The sequence below is a fragment of the Aegilops tauschii genome, chromosome 7 (genome assembly GCF_002575655.3).
Source record: "Aegilops tauschii subsp. strangulata cultivar AL8/78 chromosome 7, Aet v6.0, whole genome shotgun sequence".
NCBI lineage: Eukaryota > Viridiplantae > Streptophyta > Magnoliopsida > Poales > Poaceae > Aegilops > Aegilops tauschii.
In genome coordinates, this window is record NC_053041.3 from 35,929,952 (window position 1) to 35,945,070 (window position 15,119).

General features: G+C 48.1%; 1 protein-coding gene across 2 annotated transcripts; it reads right to left on the reverse strand.

The window, feature by feature from the left end:
* Positions 1-4,319: 4,319 nt before the first annotated feature.
* Positions 4,320-11,406, reverse strand: LOC109783728 (protein TPX2). 2 transcript variants are annotated; one of them, XM_020342326.4, is made up of 15 exons: positions 10,972-11,406; positions 9,763-9,918; positions 9,327-9,483; positions 8,757-8,865; positions 7,869-7,916; positions 7,434-7,555; positions 7,265-7,340; positions 6,478-6,581; positions 6,134-6,212; positions 5,778-5,843; positions 5,625-5,687; positions 5,475-5,549; positions 5,314-5,381; positions 5,171-5,224; positions 4,320-4,868 (listed from the first exon to the last, which is right to left on the reverse strand). In XM_020342326.4, the coding sequence occupies exons 1-13, from the start codon at positions 11,237-11,239 to the stop codon at positions 5,343-5,345; spliced, it is 1,362 nt and encodes a 453-aa protein (XP_020197915.1). In that variant the 5' UTR covers positions 11,240-11,406; the 3' UTR covers positions 4,320-4,868; positions 5,171-5,224; positions 5,314-5,342. The 2 variants fall into 2 exon arrangements, with proteins under 2 accessions (XP_020197915.1, XP_020197918.1); XM_020342329.4 differs by having other exon boundaries at positions 5,309-5,381.
* Between the last annotated feature and the right edge of the window lie 3,713 nt (positions 11,407-15,119).

Here is a 15,119-nt window from a genome sequence, read left to right on the forward strand (position 1 = left end):
ACGCGCCTGTGTGATCGATTCCTCGACAATCAACTGCAGCGCCGCGTCTTTCTTCAAGGGGAGTTCTTCACTATGCAGCAAAACGATCTTTCGATCGACGAGTACTGCACGCGGCTGAAGGTTCTCACCGATGAGCTACGCGACGTCGGCATGACCATCGATGACTCGGTCCTCCTCACCAACCTCCTTCGTGGCCTCCACCCCGACCATGGCCAGTCCGCCGCCAACCTCTCCCTCATCACGCCAACGTACGCGAAGGCGGTCACATATCTTCGCATGGAGGAAAAGCGTCTCCGTCACACCGCTCGGCAGGCAACCCACGCCGCTCTCCACGTCGGCCTCGGCTCTTCCCCAACCCAGCCGAGGCCGCGCGCTCCCGCTCCTGCCCCGCCACCCGCGCCTGCGCCCTCCAGCGGCCGCAAGCAGAAGGGTCGCGGGGGCCGGGGCCGCAACTCCAACACGACGCCTCGCCCCCTGCGCCCGCGGCGGCTGCACCTCCCCCGCCTTGGCTCTCGGGGTATAACCCATGGACGGGAGTAGTGCACGCCTACTCCATGCCCGTCCCCCGCCCACCAGCTCCGGGCATTCTCGGGCCACGGCCGAGCACCCCTCAGGCACTGTTGACCGCACCGGTCCCTGCTGCGTATGGCACCGCCACGGCCTACGGTGGCCCGTCGGCCTATGGTGGTCCCTCGGCGTACGGCGGTGCGCCGGGCTATGGTGCATATGGTGGCGCCCCTCCGGTCTACGACCCAGCGCTTCTCTCCGCCCTTCATGCTACCCCCTCGCCGAGCGCCTACAACGGAGGTGGCAATTGGTACATGGACACCGGCGCCGCTGCTCACATGGCCTCCAACCCCGGTATCTTATCTCGTGCCGCTCTCTATCCCTTCTCCTCCCGCATCCTGGTTGGTGATGGCAGCTCCCTTCCCATCACCCATCATGGTTCATCCTCCCTTCCGTTATCCTCTTCTTCTTTAACTCTCAATAATGTGCTTGTTTCACCATCCTTAATTAAAAATCTTTGTTCAGTTCGTACTCTCACTCGTGAAAATCCTGTCACTGTTGAGTTTGACGCTCTCGGTTTTTCTGTTAAGGATGCTCGCTCCCGGAGGGTTCTGCACCGATGTGACTCTCCCGATGATCTCTACCCATGCGGTGCTTCTACACGCAGTGGCCCGGTTGGTCTCCATGCCGACGTCTCGCTTTGGCACGCTCGTCTCGGTCATCCCGGCGCCGACGCTCTTCATAAAATCTTGAGCACTTTTCCCTTTTCATGTAATAAATCAGCGGCTCATACTTGTCATGCTTGCCGCATAGGAAAACACGTTCGTCTACCGTTTTCTTCATCTTCATCAATTGCTACTTTTCCCTTTGATATTATTCATTGTGATGTTTGGACATCCCCAGTGCCTAGCAATTCGGGTTTATCATATTACCTTGTGATTTTAGATGATTTTTCACACTTCACTTGGACTTTTCCGTTACGCCGCAAATCCGATGTCGCCTCCACCCTCCACTCATTTTATGCCTATGTGAACACCCATTTTCATCGCACCATTGCTCATCTTCAAACCGATAATGGAAAAGAATTTGATAACCTCGCCATTCGCCATCTCCTATCCACTCATGGCACCATATTTCGCTTAACTTGTCCATACACATCCCAACAAAACGGCCGTGCCGAACGTGTTCTCCGCACCCTCAATGAGAGTGTCCGTGCTTTGCTCTTTCATGCACACATGCCACCTCGCTTTTGGCCCGATGCGCTCGCCACCGCCACTCTCCTTCTCAACCTCCGGCCTTGTAAACCACGCTGGAACTATACCCCTCACCATCTTCTATTTGGGTCTCCTCCATCCTATGATAATCTCCACGTCTTTGGTTGCTTGTGTTATCCCAATATGACCGCTACCGCGCCCCACAAGCTCGCACCACGCTCTCTCGCTTGTGTCTTTCTTGGCTATCAACCCAACACCAAAGGCTTTCGCTGCTTCGACCCGGTCTCTCGTCGATTGTTCGTCTCACGGCACGTTTACTTTGATGAAGCTGTTTTTCCCTTTGAGCAGGTTTCATCGACAGCAGCTCCAACCTCGGACGCTTCCACTCGACGGTCTCGGGGAGCCCTTGCGCTTCCTTCGCCGCGCCCGCCCTCTTCTTTGGCGGGCCCATCAGGCCTCTCGGCGGGGTCTCGCTTGCCGGCTCAGGAGGAGCCGGCCTTGCCTCGGTCGGCGTCTCCCATGCACGTCGCGGCCTCCCCGCCACCCGCGGCTCCACCTGCTGTTCTGTCGTCGTCGCCATCGCGGTCACCCGCGGCCCTGTCGCCATCACCATCACGGCCACCCGCGGCCTCGTCCGCGGCTCCATCGCCGCTGCTGGTATGGCCACCCGCGGCTTCGTCCGTGGCCCCGTCGCCGTCGCTGGTGCTGCCACCCGCGGCCTTGCCCACGGTTTCGTCGTCGCCACCTGCGGCCTCGCCGCCCTCGTCACCCGCCGTCTCGGTTGCGGTCACGCCGTCCTCATCGGCGGTCCCGTCTCCGGCTGTCACCGTCGCCCCGCCTTCTCCCGAGGCTGTGGCTCCTCCTCGACGGCGGGCTCGGCCACCGCCTCCGCCGCCTCATCATTCTATGGTGACACGTGCCAAGGACGGGATCCGGCAACCGAACCCTCGCTATCATAACCTCAGCGTCACGGTCGTCTCACCCGTACCGCGCTCGGTGCGTTCTGCGTTGAGTGATCCGCATTGGCTTGCCGCCATGCGCTCTGAGTATGATGCCCTCGTCGCCAACCGAACTTGGACGCTGGTTCCCCGTCCCCCTGGAGCTAACATCATTACTGGCAAGTGGGTATTTCGACATAAGTTCCTTCCGGATGGCTCTTTGGACAGGTACAAGGCCCGTTGGGTTGTTCGTGGCTTCGCACAACGTGCCGGCGTTGATTTCTCGGAGACCTTTTCTCCGGTTGTGAAACCCGCCACGATTCGTGTTGTCCTTCAGCTCGCTGCATCTCGTCATTGGCCTGTTCATCAGCTCGACATCAACAACGCTTTTCTTTATGGTCATCTCCAGGAGCGTGTTCTATGTCAGCAGCCCACCAGTTTTGTTGATCCCACTCGGCCTGATGATGTCTGCTTGCTCTCACGGTCTCTCTATGGTCTGAAGCAGGCGCCTCGTGCTTGGTATCACCGCATTGCAGCATTTCTTACTGCTCTTGGGTTTCGCAGCACCACCTCGGACACGTCGCTATTTGTGCTTCATCGAGCTGATCATGTCGCCATGCTTCTCTTGTATGTGGATGATATTGTCATCACCGCCTCTTGCGCGGACATACTTCGCGACATCATTGGTCGTCTTGGTTCTGAGTTTCGGCTGAAGGACTTGGGCGCATTGCACTTCTTCCTCGGCATTAATGTGGGACGTGATGCCTCCGGATTTTTTCTCCATCAAGGACAGTATGTTCTTGATCTCTTGGATCGTGCTGGTATGACCGACTGCAAGCCTGCTGCCACACCTGCTGAGGCCAAGCCGAAGTTTTCTGCCACTGCTGGGCAACCTGCTACCGATGCCGCTCTCTACCGCAGTATTGTTGGTGCTCTTCAGTATCTCACGCTCACCAGACCAGACATTCAGTTTCCAGTCCAGCAAGTTTGCTTGCATATGCACTCGCCCCGTGATGTTCACTGGTCCTTGGTTAAGCGCATTCTTCGGTATATTCGTGGCACACCGACCTTCGGACTTCGTCTTCGTGCCTCTACCTCCACCGAGCTGCTCACTTACACTTATGTGGATTGGGCTGGCTGTCCTGACACTCGACGGTCCACATCGGGATATTGTGTCTTCTTCGGTGACTCTCTCATCTCTTGGTCCTCCAAGCGGCAGCCCACCGTCTCCCGCTCGAGTGCCGAGGCCGAGTACCGTGTCGTCACCAAAGTTGTTGCCGAGACATGTTGGCTCCGTCAGTTACTTGGCGAACTTCGGGTTTCCATCCCGAAAGCCACGGTGGTTTACTGTGATAATGTTTCGGCCACCTATCTCGCGGCCAACCCAGTGCAGCATAAGCGCACCAAGCATATTGAACTTGATGTTCACTTCGTCCGCGAGAAGGTACAGTTGGGTCAGCTTCGTGTTCTTCATGTACCAACCACCCAGCAGTTTGCCGACATTATGACCAAGGGGCTTCCAACTGCTGCATTCCAGGAGTTTCGTTCCAGTCTTTGCATTGCCGATGCCGACGCTTCGACTGCGGGGGGGTGTTGAACGTGACATATCTTGTATTTCTAGTCTTATCTTCTCTAGCCTTATATAGCTAACTCCTAGAGATATGGTAGGATTAGTTACCTTGTCACGCAAGACATCCTGTGTATATAATGTAACCTACAATGAGTTGCACCAAATATCCTCTCTACACAAGATACGACCCAGGAAAAACTAAGGAGAAACATTTTGCAGGGCATAAAGGAACGGTAAACTGGGGGATGAATGCCATGCAGCAAGCCAACAACTTTGCCAGATGATTTGCGGCGGTGGTGTCGTTACAACTTCAGAGCCCACCACCAGGCGCAACAGGTCAGGTCAGGCGAGTCGCTCTCCCCACAACACACCACCACTACGAGCTATGGCTGGCTGGGTTGTTTTGCTTCTCTAGCTGTACAAAAAGGGACCGACGATCTCCAGGACGGCGACGAGCAGCTAAGCCGTGCGACAGAGGCCGAGAACGGGGGAAATCAGGCTGGTCTCTGGGAGAAGCAGAAAACTGGCCGATGCCGGAGATCACCGGGCAGGGCGCCTTAACGGCGAATAACATATCGCTTCATCCATCTTGTTAGACTTAGAATCGGAGTCGTACTCTCCAAAATTAGCCGCTTTAACCTACAAGGTGTGGAGGAGGGCAGTGTCAATATGCAAGCTCAAGTCGCAACATTTTCGATCTCAACAAGAAATCATACTGTTGTAATGTCTGTACACTTTTACTGCTCCCTCCGATCCAAATTAATCAACGCAGTTTTAGCACAACTTTGTACTAAAGTTAATACTAAAGCTGCGCCAATTAATTTGGATCAGAGGGAGTGGCTCGGTTAAATTCTTGTCGTCATGAAGAAGAAATGGAATCAATCATGAGATGCAGTGCGAGAAAGTATGCGTTGGGAGAAACAGAGGAAAAACGTGCTTACCTTTGTGCAGGCTGTCAAAGAGAACTGTATGATGTTTTTCCAACTAAAGTCGGTCTGAAAACAGTTAAAAAGTGTGAGGTTGTAAATGCAATTCGGCAAAAAAGTGAGAAGCGACCTATAAGTAATAACAGCAAGTACCTTACCAGGTAGTTAAAGATAGCGCTTACTAGAGCTAGCAATGAATGGCACCAATCATGTTCTCTTTGCAGTCCTTGCAATAAAAAGAAAGGAGATATTTCAGCACTTTGGATTAAAGATACAAGGGGATCGCAAAAACGAAATGAAAGGAAAGCACGTGAATAACCTTGGTAGTGATATAGTTTGGGCGTTCACTGGCCTGGCGGTCCATGGCACGGCAGGCTTCGGTACTTAAAGAAAGCTGCCAAAATAATATGCGCCAATATCAGAGTGAAGTGATTTTAAGGTGATCCATTTTTGCTCCATCAGTATGTACCTTGTTAAAGAGTTCGGATAATGGAGGCGGCTTGCTCTTCCGGCTTGTTGACAAGTTGAATTCCTAGGATTGTCAACCAGAAGATATGGATAATTTTGGTAAATGGAAGGACAAAAGAAAAAACAGATGAAAGAATACGGCGACAAAACTAACCTTGGGCACTGTAGGATTTCTTTTGGCAGTTTGAAGTACACCGATGTCTCCTCTGCTTGCCAATATCTGTTGAAAGGAGAAAAATACGACGATCATTGGTGCATCTGTTGTCTGAACTAACTATATGGTAAGAGTAAGAATCATCCTATATTTACATAGTTGTTCATTATGCAACTTCTGTTCCAAATGGATTTGTCGCATCAATGTAAAGCAACTAACACCAAGAACATGGATTGTTCATCAAAATATCATTTCAATAGCCAATAGGGCACTCTTGAATGTACCCGTCAAAACTAGAAGCTTTGAGTGAAAACTAGCTCACAAATAAATATACAAGACTTGTACAGGGCAGATACCTTTTTATCCAGTGGCAGAGCTTTAAATTTAAACGTGCCTGTCGTGCCATCTCGGTCATCTTCTGATGTTTTATCAATGCTGTTAGCACACAACAAAGAAATAGATATTGTCACTTTATTCCCAAGTTTCAGTGTTTTTTCCAAAAACTATATGTAAGACCTTATCAGCCCTTATCTAGATCAAGACAACTCTGCCTTGACAAACACTAGAACAACAGAAATATTTATAAGACCTCATCGTAAGCAATTTATTCTTCCAAATTGAATATCATATAGGATAGATTCGAATTTAGGTAACTGGTAAGGTAACTGCAACCAAGGCAGAAAATAAGAAGCAAGCTTACTTGTGAAGACTAGTTGCACGGTTAGATGAACACACTGGCGTTTTTGGTGCAACATTGACATGTTGTACATTTGCATGCTGATGAGCCCGAAAAGGTTGCACGACCTGATTGAAGAGAAGTTCTGAATGTTGACTCACAAGAGCGTGCATAAATATAAAAGAAGGACAATAAATAAGGCATGGTGCAATCTGATATCCCTCCACCTAAATGTGGGAAATGACCGTTGTAGTACAGCACATTGGTTCAACTGCCGAGGGTAAATAGGAACAAACTGAACAGCTTTAGGGTTTAGCCACAGAATTAGACGCAAAATAGTGAACAAGCCACAAAGACAATTAAGGCAAAACTAATTACAAGCTATGGTGTACGAGTACAGCTACCATGAAACATTGATATACCTAACCTATATTCTCTGCAGATCCTTACATTTATCTGTTTCATGGGAAAATAGAACATCAGCGAAACCACTCCTGAACTGTTCGACTATCAGCCCACAAGAGAAATGTTACTGGAAATATATCCTCAGTTTCCCACTAAGAACATATTCACAGCCTCGTAACCTTGTTCCTCGATATAAGAAATTGCATGCGTACAATTCTCCCATGATTGCCAAATTATCTCAGGGAAAATGGGCCATAAACCATGGAATGTATCAGTACATGTTAATTGTGGGATTTTGTAGGTTTTGCTAGTATCCATGCAAGGGTCATGATATCAAGAATCATCTGCCAATGTGATTAATGAGGACTTAAACTTGAATATAGATAATCAACAGTTTTAAGCCTACCTTTCTAGTCGGTGCCGATTGGGTCCTACAAGCAGGTTGAAAATCCCGTCTGTTTAACTGCTTTGAATTACTTGGGCTGAAATTTGAAGGTAAAGGTGTGAAAAGGATCATCGCAGAAGTATCTTATGTTCAGGCATCAAAACAGAATAGCATGTGAAAATGACTTTACACTGATCTTTGAATCCTTGACCTCTCTGCTCTCAGCTTAGTAGCCAACTCAGGTTCTCTCGGAACTGTAATCTTCAATTTAGGTAGAACAGTGTCACGATCATAGCTACTGCTCATAACATTCTGCGGGATACATGGTAAAGTGACGTCAAGCAAAATTTAAGGCCTTCATTGGCGTCATATATTTTTAGCATAATACAATATCTTTACAGGACAGTGTACTGCAGTGCAACAAACATTGAACCTATGACTAGTTGCACATCATGTATTACTATATTTTTAGAAGGATAATCAAGTATGCTACTGAAAACATAAGATAAAGTTCCTTGACAGAAATAGAAACATATTACACCAACAAAACTATTCAGGATTTAAAGATTAAATGAACGGTACAAGAATCAATGTCTTTTATGTCATGCTTCGAGGGCACTTTTACCTTTTCATGGGCCTTGTGAATCAACTCATGTTGATTTGTAGCAACATCCTGTACCAAAATAAAAGGTAGCTTCAGGAGAAAAAAAAATGACATGGTTATGCAACAAAAGTGATGCAAATTAGCACCTTCAGTCATTAGGAACATCTCTAGGGATAAACAACCAACGGTTCAACTATGACGACCAGGGGCACAATATCTACACTAAGCCCCTACGCATATACTGGATAAACTATATTTTGTGTACCAGAGTTTAACAGTAACTGTTACCATTAACAAATAACATGTATCAAGCATTTTCAGTTCAAGTCATGGATTTTTTTTAAATCAAATCAAATACTTTACTGAAATTTCACTGAATTGTTGGTACTTCCAGTAACAAACTAAACAACAGTACATCCCAGATTTAGCAGAGAACTTAAATGTCACTTTTCGCTGGAAGATAACTAGGGATTGCCGTAAATTTTCATGTAAATGCAAGCCTAATCCATGGGATGTGCAGATGCAATACAGAAGACAAAAACTGCACTTGACTACTGACAAGGCACAAATAATCTCACGAGCGACCAAGGATCTTTTCCCTGTGGCAACACTGAAGCCCCCAAGTACAGACAAAATTACAAGCACTTGTAGGGGCTAAACGCTAGGTAAGTTTCTTGCCACAATTCAAGCTGACTTGTAAAGTAGGGAAAACACTCGATTCTTCTTGTGCCTGTTACTTTAATCATGCTAAGTGCATTGAAAAAAAGTTGTACACGAAGTATGATCCTGTAGTTAATTAATATGTGGTCTAAGAAATGAGAGAAAGTTTCTCCCCAAATAAAGAATGGGCTGAAAACAAAACCCAAGATGTGGCAATTTTCAAACCCCCAAAAGGAAGTACTAGCATACCTTGTTGAGATGGCCTTTTTCAAGTTTCTGCCTTTTACCAGCTTGTTGAGTGCAATCATTTGAGCTAATGGTACTTCTGTCACTTCTCACTCCAACTGATTTTTTACTCCTGAAAGCAAACAGAATTGAAGGTCACACAGTATAGACAGAAATAAACACATCGTACATCTACTTTATATTTCCTAGATTCAATGTAGTACAAAGGTATAGCTGAAAAGAAAGAAATGTGGTGAGACAAGACAAAATGCCGATAAAGAGAATAGTGAAAGAGAGAGAGCTCCCCTTTGAAGTAAGACTGCTTGTGAGTTGTGACTGAAGCAAAGCAGGAACCGACATACATGTATACCAGTGTTAACGACAACCTTTTAAGTATGCATGGGTGATTTAATAAAGGGGACAGGTGAATAAACCACATGAGTAGCAGAGACATACAAAATTGCTAGTGTGGATGGTAAAATTTGCAGCTAAAAGAAACAGCAGACTACCCATAAACAATAAAGCATAGAAATAATTTTTGTAGTCAACCCTAGAGATTTTCAGAAAATCAATTAGCAGAAGGAGTCAACATACGGCACAGCATTCTTCACTTCAAGTTGCTTGTGTTGCCTGGCCAATTGACTGGCTGTAGGCTTCATCAGTGTGGACCCCTTGGACAAATTCCCCTTCACGGCACTTCGAGTGACAGGTTTTCGTTCATTTTTTGATGCTCCATAGCACGGTATCCGCCCTATTTTGCGAAGAGCACACAAAACAATTACATTTCATCAAAAAGGGATGGGGAAAGACAGAAACCATGGCAGGCTAAATTCCAGAAACCATGATAAACAACATTAGTGATCAAATTATTTGATATGCAATGCTCTGTATTAACAGTAATATATATAAATATGAGCAAAAAGACTTGGAAAGCAAGCACTCCATCCTAAACATATAGCATAACATATATGTAGGTGACAACTGAATGATGTAACAAATCAGCAGATATAAGCATTTGGCTAATTAGTACCTTCATTTGGTACATGTGATCGATATATACTTTGTTCAGTTGCACAAGAAGAACGTTGAGACGGTTTAGGGCAACGCACAGCCTCTATATCTGCAACTGTGATGCTTCTTAGGTTCGGCAGCCCAAGGTCTTCAGCCAGCATCATTGCAATCAACGCTATTTAAACAAAAGAGAAATGTTAGTTGTATTGACTAGGCAATTAAAGGCAATACAAAATTATAAGAAAAGTACTGTGAGGCTTTAAGAGCAAAATAAAATAACACTGCAACACATAATGTTTCCATATAGGTCAACAGATATGGCTAAAGTAACTGGACACAGTTTGCGCATTTTTTATCATTTAGTGTTTGCAGTAGATGATATGTAAACTCGGTTATAACTACTGTTGAAACTATAATTCTCCCTAGCAAGCACTAATTATGGGTTTATCCTTTTGCTCGCTAGGACGATTTTAGAAGTACGGAAATAACCAAAAAAAAAATCTGCTGGAAATTAACACATTTCTTGCAACTTTTGCACTTCATCAGGCTTTCAACTGAGGAGGCATCAATAACACATTTATTTTTTGTGAGGAAAATAAGAGGTTGATATATAGCGTAGTGGCTTGTTTGTCTGAGCATCACCCCCTAGCCCCATACATTTCTATCTACCACCAATTGCAATGCCACAAACATAGAAACCACTGCTCGCAGTCGCAGCCAATATCCATCTTAAGTACTGACCAATACTTAACCCAGAATGCTGCCATGGTACATCATTGCCAAAATTAAACTAAGTTCCTAGAGTTTCAGAATGGCATAGAGCATGCTGGTCTCAAAATGTCGAAACAAGCGTCTTATCTGCACCATTATTGCCCCCGGACCCCAGTGCTCAGAGAATTACAATAAATGGCCGCGCAATTTTGTCCCTGGTATAAGCCTAAAACCACGCCCAGCAAGTTTCTCCAAATAGGAATAGCGACGCTACTACTTGGAAAGGGGAATACGCTACTCCATAATTAGAGCAGTAATAAATACAAAATTTCCTAAATCCATCACGTCGCCCCACCCAATCTCCAGCATAATGCGCACGGGAAAGGCATGAGGCGTCAATCAGTCGGCGCAATGCAGGCGCCGAACCCGGAATCGATCGAGCGCTGTATGTAATTTCTGGAATCGTGGAGCAGAGCAGGAAACATGGAACACGAGGGAGGGGTGGAGGGGGACGTACGGGAGGGCGGGTAGCTGGGGGCGGTGGCGAACCAGAGCTCGGCGGCGGCGGCCTCGGCGGGCGCCTCGTCCTGCGCGAGGTCGAACCAGCGCGGCGCGTCGTACTCGTAGTCGAGGTCGACCTCGAACCACCGGACCTCCATCACCATCACCCCGTCCTTCCCGTCCCCCTCCCCCTCCTCCTCGTCGAACCCGGCGTCCCCGTCGTCGTCCCCGACGGAGCAGGAGGAGGAGGAGGCGTCGCGCATCTCCTCGTCGTCGCTGTCCATGGCGCGCTCGGCCGGGGGGCCGCGACGGCGCGGGGATGGGCCGGGCGGATGCGAGGCCGCGGAGGTGGACGGCGGCCGGCGGCCGGCGAGGTGCTTGTTCGGAGGGGCCGCAGGCGGAGGGGAAGGCTGTTGAGGAAATTTGAAATGCGGGGTCGGAGCACGGAGGAGCAGGCAGGGCCTGACCTCGGCCTGTGCCGGATTTGACCCCCGCGCGTCTTTCCCAGGCGCACCCCTGTCTTTCCCGCATTTCACTTCATGAGACAAACAGTGCTGGCATTTACGAATTCCATCGTTATACAGGATCATCCCGCAAATTCCGCAGCAACCGGGGTTCGATCTGTAAAATCGCGCGTGCAGCCTTTGTGACTTTTTGGGGAGCGTGGGGCCCACGTGACCCGCGGGGCCCGCAGGCCAGGGCTCCGGGCCGTGCCCGCCTCGTATCGCCGCGAGGAAAACAAATCCAAACAATAAATGTATTGTACTGTATTTCGCTGGACGACAGCTCGTCGGAAAAGAAACGGAAGTCGTATTCGCCCGAGGCCCTGGCCTGGCGACGGGCAAGTGTACACGCAGGAGGGGCAGGACCGTACTTTCCGCTGGGGCGCAAGTCCCTCGGCCTCGGGTCCCGGAGGGCATCCGATGCGCGCAGAGCGCCTGTCGGGCAGGCCCCGCTTCCATTCCCTCCCCCGCCTGCACATCTCGGTGCTACTGCGCATCGAGATACGCGTTTCCGTTTTGTACGTACGTACTGTACGCGCTTGCTCCAGTTGTACTGTACCAAGGAAAATGTATGCCGGCTGGCTGGCAAAGAAACAAACGAGGCGCGCACGTATGTGTGTGTAGACGGGTCCAGTCCAGGTCTGCGAGGAGATGCATCAGAGGATACGCGTGGAGAATGTGACGGAGCGGGCCTGGACTGGCGGTGGTGGGGCGCCGGCTTTTTCGTCACCTGCGTGGGGTGCCGCCAACGCCTTTTTATCCGTTTTTGAACGCGAGATCCACCGGCCGGTCTCGCAACGGTCACCGACCGGCGCGGCAGCAGGGTCAGGGTGGCCGCCCCCTGCCGTGTTGCGCCCTTGCCCGTCCCCGTTAGCTTGGCGTACGCTTTGCGGCCCGAGCCACGCCCGTCGCTGCCACCATCTCGTATACCGTCGTATTGCACCCAGCGCGACCATGTGTAGTACTACTACGCCGGACGTGCGTGGGCAAACGAAACGTCGATGCCAAATGCCTACACCTCTCCAGTGATGTGTAGTTTTTTTTTTTAAAACTTTCGATCTGTTCATTAACTGTCGGAGAGGCGGGCATGTGGTGAAAGGCAGGGGAGACCATAGTTGTAGGTGCACCTATCAGCCGCAAGACCATAATTTCGGGTTGTCCAAAATTGCGAGCTGAATTTGATCTATCATCTCGTTCAGAAGAAGTTTCTCGGGTTCCTCTTGGACTTGATCTGACATTCTGAACAGAGGAAGCGACTCCAAGATCCGATCTGACATGGACCTCGGTTTCTCACACTCCACCACGGCCTGATCTAACATCTGGACCATCGGGTCCAATGAAGGATTCTCACGCTCGTCCTGAGCCGAATTTAACACCGGGTTCAGGTTGAACGGTCGCGTTGATCCTCGGCTTGGTATGACACCCATCCCATCAAGATAAGCTACCCGCGGGAATCCGATGTATACTCCATGCTGCCGAATCTAACGATCGTACCTGGAGCGAAGGATTGGACTTGGCCGAGGCGGCCGACCGAGTTGGCGCCAAGAGCGATCCCGCCCAAGACAAAAAGATCTGCCCCGGCACGAAGGTCATGCCGGCATCGATCTGCTTGTTGATCTTGACCCCCATCGTACAACGACGATCGCTTAGCGAGACCTACATGAACCACCAATGACGGAGGTAAATCCAGCAGATCTCGAAGCAGGGGATCCCCAGCTAAGCGTCTAAGTAGAGCAGCAACCGCCTTACGGGGGGCCCACGAGGGGGGAGGCGCGCCCCCTGCCTCGTGCCCCCCTCGGGCACCGTCTCGCGTTGATTCTTCCTCCCATATTCTCCAAATATTCCAAAAATATTCTCCGTCCGTTTTTATCCCGTTTGGATTCCGTTTGATATGGGGTTTCTGCGAAACATAAAACATGCAACAAACAGGAACTGGCACTGGGCACTGGATCAATATGTTAGTCCCAAAAATAGTATAAAAAGTTACCAAAAGTATATGAAAGTTGTATAATATTGGCATGGAACAGTAAAATAGATACGACGGAGACATATCAGCATCCCCAAGCTTAATTCCTGCTCGTCCTCGAGTAGGTAAATGATAAAAATAGATAATTTTTGATGTGGAATGCTACCTAGCATAATCTTGATCATGTATCTAATCATGACATGAATATTAAGATACGAGTGATTCAAAGCAATAGTCTATCATTTGACATAAAAACAATAATACTTCAAGCCTAGTAATAAAGCAATCATGTCTTTTCAAAATAACATGGCCAAAGAAAGTTATCCCTACAAAATCATATAGTCTGGCTATGCTCCATCTTCACCACACAAAATATTCAAATCATGCACAACCCCGATGACAAGCCAAGCAATTGTTTCATAGGTTTAACGTTCTCAAACCTTTTCAACTTTCACGCAGTACATGAGCGTGAGCCATGGACATATCACTATAGGTGGAATAAAATGGTGGTTGTGGAGAAGACAAAAAGGAGAAGATAGTCTCACATCAACTAGGCGTATCGACGGGCTATGGAGATGCCCATCAATAGATATCAATGTGAGTGAGTAGGGATTGCCATGCAACAGATGCACTGAAGCTATAAGTGTATGAAAGCTCAAACTGAAAACTAAGTGGGTGTGCATCCAACTTACTTGCTCATGAAGACCTCGGGCATTTGAGGAAGCCCATTATCGGAATATACAAGCCAAGTTCTATAATGAAAGTTCCCACTAGTATATGAAAGTGATAACTCAAGAGACTCTCTATATGAAGGACATGGTGCTACTCTGAAGCACGAGTGTGGTAAAAGGATAGTAACATTGCCCCTTCTCTCTTTTTCTCTCATTTTTTTCTCTCTCTTTTTTTCTTTTTTTGGTGGGCTTCTTTGGCCTCCTTTTTTTTATTTGGGCTTCTTTGGCCTCTTTTATTTTTTTGTAAAGTCCGGAGTCTCATCCCGACTTGTGGGGGAATCATAGTCTCCATCATCCTTTCCTCACAGGGGCAATGCTCTAATAATGATGATCATCATACTTTTATTTACTTAGAACTCAATATTACAACTCGATATCTGGAACAAAGATATGACTCTATATGAATGCCTCCGGCGGTGTACCGGGATGTGCAATGATCTAGCGTAGCAAAGATATAAAAAAACGGACAAGCCATGAAAAGATCATGCTAGCTATCTTACGATCATGCAAAGCAATATGACAATGAATGCTCGAGTCATGTATATGATGATGATGGAAGTTGCATGGCAATATATCTCGGAATGGCTATGGAAATGCCATGATAGGTAGGTATGGTGGCTGTTTTGAGGAAGATATAATGAGGCTTATGTGTGATAGAGAGTATCGTATCACGGGGTTTGGATGCACCGGCGAAGTTTGCACCAACTCTCGAGGTGAGAAAGGGCAATGCACGGTACCGAAGAGGCTAGCAATGATGGAAGGGTGAGAGTGCGTATAATCCATGGACTCAACATTAGTCATAAAGAACTCACATAATTATTGCAAAAATCTATTAGTCATCAAAACAAAGTACTACGCGCATGCTCCTAGGGGGATAGATTGGTAGGAAAAGACCATCGCTCGTCCCCGACCGCCACTCATAAGGAAGACAATCAATAAATAAATCATGCTCCGTCTTCATCAC

What these genes read in the sequence shown, in the direction of transcription:
- LOC109783728 (XM_020342326.4), bottom strand. Translation starts at nt 11,239, where the DNA reads ATGGACAGCGACGACGAGGAGATGCGCGACGCCTCCTCCTCCTCCTGC. An exon ending in CGTGCAACTAGTCTTCACAA is followed by an intron (nt 6,213 to 6,477) that starts GTAAGCTTGCTT and finishes GTGTGCTAACAG; the next exon opens with CATTGATAAAACATCAGAAG. An exon ending in CTCTGCCACTGGATAAAAAG is followed by an intron (nt 5,844 to 6,133) that starts GTATCTGCCCTG and finishes TCCTTTCAACAG; the next exon opens with ATATTGGCAAGCAGAGGAGA.